Genomic DNA, 10,000 nt, shown 5'->3' on the forward strand with positions numbered 1-10,000 from the left:
AGCCGCCAAGATCTACCAGACGAACTACGTGCGGAACTCGCGCGCCATCGGCGTGCTGTGGGCCATCTTCACCGTGCTGTTCGCCATCGTCAACGTGGTGTGCTTCATCCAGCCCTACTGGATCGGCGACGGCGCGGAGACCCCGCAGGTCGGCTACTTCGGCCTCTTCCACTACTGCATCGGTAACGGCGTGGCGCGCGAGCTGGCCTGCTACGGCACCTTCTCCGACTTCGGCTCCATCCCGTCAGGAGCCTTCAAGGCCGCGTCGTTCTTCGTGGGCACCTCCATGGTGCTGGTGCTCACCTGCATCGGCTGCTTCACGCTCTTCTTCTTCTGCAGCACCGCCACCGTCTTCAAGATCTGCGGCTGGATGCAGCTCGCGGCAGGTCAGAACACACCGCAACAAACACGTACAAATCATCACTGATTAAAGCCGCAGTATGTCATTCAGGCATTTCAAAATATTTCCAGACCTGCTGTAATCATGTGACTGAAGTTTAAAAAAAAACCCACAACGATTCATGCAGTTAGAATATAACAGATCTTATTAGATTCATTACAAGACCCTGTTATTTCCGGTTTACATTTTTCTGGTCCAGAAAGTACAGTCAGAACTGGTTAAAGCTGCAGTATGTACTTTCCCCCCTAAATATTTATAATCGTATGACTAAAATTTTTCCTAGTTCGTGCAGTTATAATGTAACAGATCACGTTCGATTTAAAAAAAAAAGTTCCTGTTTTTATTTTTCAGGTCCAGAAATTTTTCATATGTTTATAACAGTCACAACTGGTTAAAGCTGCAGTATGTAAAATTTTTTCTTAAATAATTCTAGTGCTGTTATAATCATTTGACTAAGAAAAAATATATAGTTCATGCAGGTACAGTGTAACAGATCTCATTTGATTCATTTCAAGACCCTGTTTACATTTTTCCGGTCCAGAAATTAGTCCTATGTTTATAATAGTCACAACTGGTTTACGCTGCAGTGTGCATGTTTCCCACTAAATAATTACAGTGCTGTTATAATCATATGACTAAGAAGAAAAAAAAAATGTTCATGCAGTTACAATGTAATAGATCACATTAGATTTTTTTTTTTTTTTTAACAGACCCTGTTTTAATTTTTCTGGTCCACAAATTAGTCATAGGCTTATAAGTCACAACTTTTTAAAGCTTCAATATGTAAATTGTTTTCCTAAATATTTCTAGTGCTGTTATAATCATACGACTAAGAAGAAAAAAAAATGTTCATGCAGTTACAATGTAACAGATGACATTATATTTTTAAAGCCCCGGTTTACAATTTTTCTGGTCCAGAAATTAGTCCTATGTTTTAACAGTCACAACTGATTTTGATATGATTGAATATGTGCATTTCAAAAAAATATATTTCAGACCCATAACAATCATAGCTAAAGAAAGAATATGGATCGTGACATACAGTGTAGCAGATGCCATTGGCTTCTATTCAAGCTCCTGTTTGCTTTGTTCTGGCCCAGAAATTAGTCACATGATTATAACATCATCACAACTGGTTAAAGCAGCAATACGTTATTTTTCCCAAATATTTCAAGACCTGAGGAATCATGGCTGAAGAAAGAATATGGTTCATGATATTACCATATCACTGATCTTATTAGATTCTTTTCAAGCTCCTGTTTGTACCGTTCTGGCCCAGAAATGAGTCACATGATTATAACGGTTACATCGTTTAGAACAGTGACAGCTAGTTAAAGCTGCAGTATGTTGTTTAACCCCCTACATGTTTCCAAGTCTTGTATAATCATATGACTAACAACAAAACAGTACTTCATGATATTACCGTGTACCAGAACTCATTAGCTTCTTTCCCCACTTCTTTTAAAAAATTTCCGGTCCAGAAATTACTCGCAGGATTATAACAGTCATATGATTGCAGGAGTGACAACTGGTTAAAGCTGCAGTAGGTCTTTTTTTCCCCAAAAATATTTCCAGACCTCGTTTCCAGACACATATGAAATAAAAGTGGCTCATTAGCTTAAAGCTCCTGTTGACATTTTTCTGGTCCAGAAATTAGTCACATGATTACAACTGGTCTAAATATTTTTTTCGGGGGAAAAGAAAATCATCACAACTGGTTAAAGCTGCAGTATGTTAAAAAAAACCCCCAAATCTATACCTGTAACAATTATGCCTTTAAGAGAAACAGGTTGATGTTATCGCCATGGGACGGATCACATGACCTTTTCTGAGTTTCTGGCGAATTATACGATCATCTCGAGCTATAGCTAACAAGTCATGTAAGTCTATAGCTAAAAGATTAGCATCGTGCATATAATCCAGGTTTTTTTTCTTCAGACAGATATGTTCAGTATCCTGTTTGATCTGCAGATGTTGATCTGGTTTTTAAATGGGAAAAAGAATCACGTGCTCTTCTGTTTTTACAATTTAAGAAAAAAGAGATTTATAAAACGTTAAAAGCGAAATGCGCGTGCATCCTGGAACAAGACAATAACCTAAACCCTTAGATACAGTTAAGTGCAAAAGTTTGTACGCCCTATGGGTAAATTAAAAAGTACTTCTGGGGTGTTTTCTTTTTCTTTTTTTTAATTCTTCTTTTCACAATTTATAGAAACCTATAGACATAGTTGAGTGTAAAAGTTACTACACCCCCTGTGGATTTTGAAAGGGAAAAAAAAAAAGCACAGGCACGTGGCAAAGGAAAGATATTTTGATCTAGGGCTGGGCGATATATGGATATGATATCGATATCGTGATGGAGGATTACGCGATACACTTTTCTGAGATATCGTTGGTACAGTGATGGATTTTTAAAAAAACGTTTTTAAAAATTGCGAACGAAACGGTACTGAACGGCTGCCGTCGATTTGACGTACATTTTTTAAAACGGAATCTTCCTTGCCGTCGTAGGCATTAAAGAAAAGTATCGTCAATCTCAGCCGAGCGTTTTTTTGTTTGTTTGTTTATTTTACTACTGTATTGCAAACAGTGTGTTAGATAAATTATATATCGTGGTACACATCGTGTATCGTAGAAACATCCTCGAGTGTCCTGATATGACTTTTTTTTTTTTGCATTGACAATAACAATGTTGTGCGTAAATCAAAACTCCCTTGAACCTGGGCTAGTGATCGCAGTGCTGTCAAATATTATAATATGATAACAATTCTGAATTCTGATTGGACAGAATGTGTAGACTTTTTAAAAAAAAAAAAAATAACATCAGGTTTATATTATATTAACGTGCTCGTTCTGATACGTCATCGTTTCTATAGCAACAGCTCATTCACAGGGACGCGTATCTCGGACGCGACGCGTAAACGGATTTTCAATGATCATATGCGGATACGGTGACGTTTTCTGTAAGGAGATGTTTATGTAACATGTACGGAAGGAGTCTCCGGTGTCAGCGTTGTAACAGTCTGAGGTAACGCTGTACCGTAAAGTTTTCAGACATCTTCAGGACAGAGGAGTTGACGCTGTGCAGTAAAAAGAGAGGGCTCTTAACTGACAACAGGAACTAATTTGTTTACCGTTAAACGTAACTTTAAATGGATAAAAAGTACAACGTGTCTTTGGTAAATAATACACTGTAGTGGTTGGCGTTTTGCTGCGGTGGAAGAGGAATAAAACACTCAGGGACGAGGTGTCAGAGGAAGATAATCATAACGGTGACTCTGCTTCATCGCAGCACGCCGTGGTTCATTAGTTTCCTCGAACTGCAGCACACACACGGGTTTATTCCAGTGGTTTATATAACGTCTGACTGATTATCGTCACACGCGGAGAGAAAAGCTGTGTCTGTTTTTTCTTAGCATCTGCAGCTTCTGAAGCGAATACAGAGTCCTCCAGGTGCTCGGATTTAAGCCCTGACATGTTTCCAAATAACTCTTCTGTCAGTGTGTGTGTGTGTGTGTGTTTGTGTGTGTGTGTGTGTGTGTCATCCCAAAACACAAGCCTGGAGTGCTTTCACGAAGCCGGCTGCTCTCTAGACATTTCATTTCTCCTTCTGAAAGACGAGAAAACAACCCACTCTGCTGCCATTTCCCTAATTCCCCCCAGGCTCCTGATGTGGAGTGTAAAACTCAGACTGAGCGAAGGCCCCAGCGTCTCAGTGCGCCAGTGAGCGGAAGGGTGTGAGTTCAAATCTCATGAAGGACATCAGGGCTGCTGCGGAATTATTCCAGTACTCACGGTTAATCAGACGTGATCGCGTTTCCTGAACGACAGGAGCGTTTAAACACGTTCCTTTGTGTGCGTGTCCATTAATTGTCATGTCGGCGTACGTAATTTGTGTAGCGCGGTTAATACACTGCGGATAAAAGATGGGTAATATGATGTATTCTGAGAAGGTTATAAACGGGAGCAGGGCTGGTTATACAGTGTGTGTGTGAGATTGAGCTAGTTTACATTTATGGCATTTTGCAGACGCCTTTATCCAGAGCGACTTACGTTTATCTCACTCATACATCTGAGCAGTTTAGGGTTAAGGGCCGTGCTCAAGGGCCCAGCACTGACAGCTTAGTGGTGCTGGGATTTGAACTCATGACCTTTCGGTCAGTAGTCGAACATCATCACCATGAAGCTACCACTGTTATTAACAACAATGACGTTTTTTACCCATTTTAACCAAGGGTGCCAATAATTCTGGTGATTTCCCTCTAAATGTCACAGCATGGTAACAGATCAGATCCCAGGACCCGTGTTTAATGTCCTCCACGATTAGGACAACGCGGTTTTTCTCGCTTGACGTTAGAGAACGTGCTGCAGGTTCGTGTTAACGGCAATCGATGACGAGGGTGCCAATACTTTATTGTGGCGGCCGGGGGCGGCCGGGTGTGGTTGAGTGCGAACTTTATGAACAGAATCACAAAGAGTCGCTCGTCTTCTGTGGCTGGATCTCAGATGGTATTTCGCTGAGCGTGTAGCGCACTGGGTAGTGTGTAAGTCCGTGCCCTGTTCTGATACTGATACAGCTTCGGCTGAACGCGTGTCGTGATGACGTCACATGACACGTCTCGACCCAGACCTGTGGAAAATCGCCAAATCCTGGAGGGACTGTCATAAGTGAGAGAAGGAACTAACTTGTTTGACATTAAACGTGACTGTAAACAGGTCAAACGTATGATGATAGAATGATAATAAACTGTAAGATAGATAGATAAATAAATAAATAATGAAATGGTAAATTGGCGTGGTATAAGAGGAATAAAACACTTTGAAAATCTTCGCCAAATAATTTTTTTACATTTACACTGCAGATATAATAAATATAATAAAATCAGTCAGTAACACAAATATAATCAAGTCTGTTTATATGTAAACATCCGATCTTTTTTCCATTCGGATCGGATCGGATCGGTTCTTGTTATCTGTGACGTAAAGTCCGCAGTTTTTGTACTTTTATGGAATTATAATCGCTCTGGCGTCTGTGCGTGAAAACACCAGTAACGCCGCTGGAAAGACGTACGGATAAAGCTGAAGCATGGAACTGTATGATAAAATCGTGCATTACCGTCCACTTTAATTAACCTATCAGTGATATGCGCTGTTTGTAGCTCCGCCCACATTCAAATGCTTCCCATCACCTCGAGTGGTGAAGCTTTCTTACAGTAAGGAGACGTTTATGTAACACTTATGGAAGGAGTCTCCAGTGTCAGCGCTTTGTATCGGTCTGTAACGTTTTCAGAGTTTTTCCGAGGGGCTTACGCTTCTTTACGTTGTGATCGACCAATCGGTAATGTGTGCTGTTTCCAGCCCCGCCCACATTCTCCAGTGCGTATGTGCTTTAACACTTCTGAGATCTGAGTCATGAATCAGCTGAGAGCGATCACAGCTCACTGGCGCTGTACCTGTGTGTGTGTGTGTGTGTGTGTGTGTGTGTGTGTGTGTGTGTGTTGTGTCTCGTCTCAGCCGGGTGTGAAGCTGCAACAAGAGGTGAGGATTCGTTTAGTTTTCTCAAAAGCTCAGCACCAGGGTGTTTTTATGATTCTTCCAGACCCTAGTTCAACTATCATGAGAGCTTTACCCAGGGATAAACGGATTAAAATACGATTCACGTCATTGCCACACGTCCGCCTCGGCACACGGGCCGGGTGAAGGCGAGGGTGCCAATACTTTTATCTATACAGAAGACGTACGGTAAGAAGATGTGCAGCTTTGTTGGACGACGTTAAGGAACAACAAAAAGGTGTTCAGTGGCTGAATCTCAAACTCTGTTTTGCACTCTGTACTGGGTAGGGCACTGGGTAGGGCACTAGGAAGGGCACTGGGTAGGGCACTAGCTAGGGCACTAGGAAGGGCACTGGGTAGGGCACTGGGTAGGGTACTAGCTAGGGCACTAGGAAGGGCATTAGGTACCGCACTAGGTAGGGCACTGGGTAGGGCACTAGGTAGGGCACTGAGTAGGGCACTGGGTAGGGCACTAGCTAGGGCACGGTTATGTTAGACCCTAGGTAGGGAGCACACATAGTGAGTTAAATTCAATTCAATTAAAATGAATTCCCAGAAGGTTTTATGACTGAATTAAACACCGCAGACAAACAGCCGCTGTTTTGCAAAAATTCTTTCATTTTGTAATTTTTTTTTGTGAACAAAATGAACTCTGATCTCTGGAGTTTTGGAGTTTCATCACAAAGGAATGATTTTTATTTAAAGGAGCGGTATGTAATAATTAGCGCCCTCTTCTGCCTGTAGTGAGATGCAGTAGAAACGCAGACGAGCCTTTATCCTTCCCTTCTGCTAGTATTATTTGCGCCTCGTAAATTGTTTAGTGAAGAAAAAGTGGGCGTGGCTTAGCACCTGTTCTGACTAGGGGTGGAGCTAATTGCAGCAGACTTTTTTAAAAAGGTCTAGATTGATCTGGATTGATTTTTCTCTCTTGTGTAACACCCCAAAACACTTTTATACCCCAGCTGAACGGCATTATTATTTCTTTATTATTATTATTATTATTATTATTATTACTTCTTTCTATGTCTTATCTTTACTCTGAGCGGACTTGATCTTAAACTTTACTTCAGTACTGGAGTTTCTGTTCTTTAGGAGAAATCTCTGCACAAGTGTGTATTCACTCAGAGTTCCGGCGTGACAGGCTAACGGTTTGCTAATTAGCGCTAATGAGCCACAGTTCCTCTCAAAAGAAGAGCGTGTCTTAATCAGGACCGAGCTTTGGCTCTGACATTAACACGTGTCCCGGTTTGTCCTGTTGTGATTCAGCTCGCCCTCAGCATCCGTCACAGGCCACTGACGCTATCAGAGGTCCGGCATTAACCGTTAGCGAGGAGCAGGTAATAATAGCCGTGCTCCATTAACCCCGGGAGTGCTAATCCGCTCTCAGTCCGTAGGTTCATCCCTCTGTGCTGAGGATTACGGGAGACCTGATCGTTCACGATCGAGGTCACCTTCACGGGTCGAGGTCACTGCGCTAATGATTTCAGTAAAGTGTGTGTGTGTGTGGGGGGGAGGTGAGTACTGAGAATAAAAGTACGTTTGAGTCAGAGTTTAAGAGAAAGACCCATCTCTGGCTGTTATTCTTCCACTCGGAATGTTTCTGTGCTTGTGTACAGCTAGTCTGATCATACAGAAAGGCGGTTAGCGGTGACTAGCCTGCTGGGAGTTCTTAACATGTTGTTAACACCATTTCTCCAGTTTATGGAATATTATGGAAATGATTCAGTATTATTGCGTAATCACGTTCCTACGATTAACATGTTTTGAGAGATATTGTAGAAATGTTCAGAAAACGTTCTGCTAATCTACAGTTGCTAGCTTTAGAATGGACATAGTAAAACCTAAAGAATGTAAAGTGAGAGTGAATGTGCACGTGTGTGTGCGTGTGTGTGTGTGTGTGTGTGTGTGTGTGTGTTATTCACATCTGTGCAGGACTGGTGTATATTGAGTGTTAATTAACACGTCTTTAATTCCCCTTCTCCTAAAAAATATATCGTACATCTGGTCCAAATAGACAACAGACACACACTCACACACACACACACACACACACACACACACACACACACACACACTCACACACAGACACACACACAAACACACACACTCACACACACACACACTCACACACACGCACACACCTCTCCAGAGAAGATAGAAGAAAAAAAATCAACAAATAACATTGAAAAAAGACCAGAATCCTCTGAGGACGTGTCCTAAAAGCAGACGGAAAGTTGGACACGGGCTCTGCCTGATTAAAAACGTCCGCATCATTGTGCCAAAAAAAAATCGCAGCGGAGTCGTCCAAACTCACAGCGGTGAACTGGAGCGGGCCGAGATTAGCGTAAACGCTCTCTGTGCTAAACATTCACTCGGCCCAGCGTGGGTTAGAGATTACAGGCTTAACTAAATAACCCAGTCAGACTGTACATGGGGGGAGGGGGCCAGTATTTATGACACATCTGGGTTTAAATACAAAATAAGATACATAATACAAAACAATGAAACAGTCTGTAGCTGTTACTTTGGGTTGATTAAAAGCTGTTTTATTACTGCAGGAACCTTTTTTCCGGAACCCTGGAACCTTTTTGGGAACTTGGTCATGTGACCAGCTTTATTTATTGGAAATGACAGCTGAAGACTTTTGATTGGAGTACATATTGTTTGCTTGCATTTTCACTTTGGTTGCTATAGCAACAGTGTCTCAGTTCTGTGTACTTTTGGTTCCATGAATGTCGGCGTTCATTACATAACGTTCCTACAACGCTGCTGCAACATAGTTTGTGGCAGCTGTGCCAGTGCTTGTCATTCACAGTGAAGGAGGCGTGGCTTCTGTGCCTGTGTTTGTCAGTCACAGTGAAGGAGGCGTGGCCTCTGTGTCTGTGTTTATCAGTCACAGTGAAGGAGGTGTGGCCTCTGTGTCTGTGCTTGTCAGTCACAGTGAAGGAGGCGTGTCCTCTGTCTGTGTTTATGTCACAGTGAAGGAGGCGTGGCCTCTGTGTCTGTGCTTGTCAGTCACAGTGAAGGAGGCGTGTCCTTTGTGCCTGTGTTTGTCAGTCACAGTGAAGGAGGCGTGGCCTCTGTGCCTGTGTTTGTTAGTCACAGTGAAGGAGGTGTGGCCTCTGTGTCTGTGCATGTCAGTTACAGTGAAGGAGGCGTGGCCTCTGTGTCTGTGCTGGTCAGTCACAATGAAGGAGGCGTGGCCTCTGTGCCTGTGTTTCTCAGTCACAGTGAAGGAGGCGTGGCTTCTGTGCCTGTGTTTGTCAGTCACAGTGAAGGAGGTGTGGCCTCTGCCTGTGTTTGTCAGTCACAGTGAAGGAGGCGTGGCCTCTGTGCCTTTGTTTCTCAGTCACAGTGAAGGAGGCGTCGCCTCTGTGCCTGTGTTTGTCAGTCACAGTGAAGGAGGCGTGGCCTCTGTGCCTGTATAGCTGCCTAGGGAGTCTTGTTAGAGCAGATTCGATGTGTTCTAGTGTTCAAGACAGAGCTGCTTCTCTCTGCTGGTTTGTGATGTGGCGTTTCTTCATCCTGACTGATCACACCTGAATACGAGAGCAGCTGGAAGGAGTTTAATGAGGAGTGAAGGACAAGAGTTCCCGTTTAGAATCAGAAACACGAGGGAGAAGACTGAAAAGAGACTGTCCTCACACGCCCGGTCTCTCTTTTGTAATCTCCTAGCAGCACCAGCGCTCTGACTGCATTGCTGCTGAAGCACTAACGCGCTGTTTGTGATGGAAAAAGACAAATAAATACTCGGCCTTTTGTCATTGAGAGTAAAAAAGCAAATAAATCAGGAGAGCAGGAGGGATTGTGCGCGGTAAATAAAGGCCATGTTGATCTGTGTGTGCTGATTTCGTGTAGAAAGTGTGGATTTTCAATCAGACATCAGCGAGAGAGAGAGAGAGAGATTTAATGATTTAATCCTCATCTGGAGAGGGAGGGGCCGAAGGACACAGTGACCTCTCACACCAGAGCCCGAGTCAGCGTTGCCAGATCATTCACTCGAGCACTTACACAAGAAATGTGTTGTTCGTGGAAATCCAGTTAGTT

The 10,000-nt window shown here is 43.0% G+C and overlaps 1 protein-coding gene across 1 annotated transcript in view; it reads left to right on the forward strand.

Annotated features, from left to right (window-relative positions):
* Nucleotides 1-10,000, forward strand: part of lhfpl3 (LHFPL tetraspan subfamily member 3) — a 30,211-nt gene that overhangs the window by 918 nt on the left and 19,293 nt on the right. Inside the window, exon 1 of the mRNA XM_053650535.1 lies at nucleotides 1-386. This exon is cut by the window's left edge and continues 918 nt beyond it. Within this exon, the coding sequence (XP_053506510.1) occupies nucleotides 1-386 (386 nt within the window). The remainder of the gene's footprint in view (nucleotides 387-10,000) is intronic.

The sequence above is a fragment of the Ictalurus furcatus genome, chromosome 19, assembly GCF_023375685.1.
Source record: "Ictalurus furcatus strain D&B chromosome 19, Billie_1.0, whole genome shotgun sequence".
Lineage (NCBI taxonomy): Eukaryota > Metazoa > Chordata > Actinopteri > Siluriformes > Ictaluridae > Ictalurus > Ictalurus furcatus.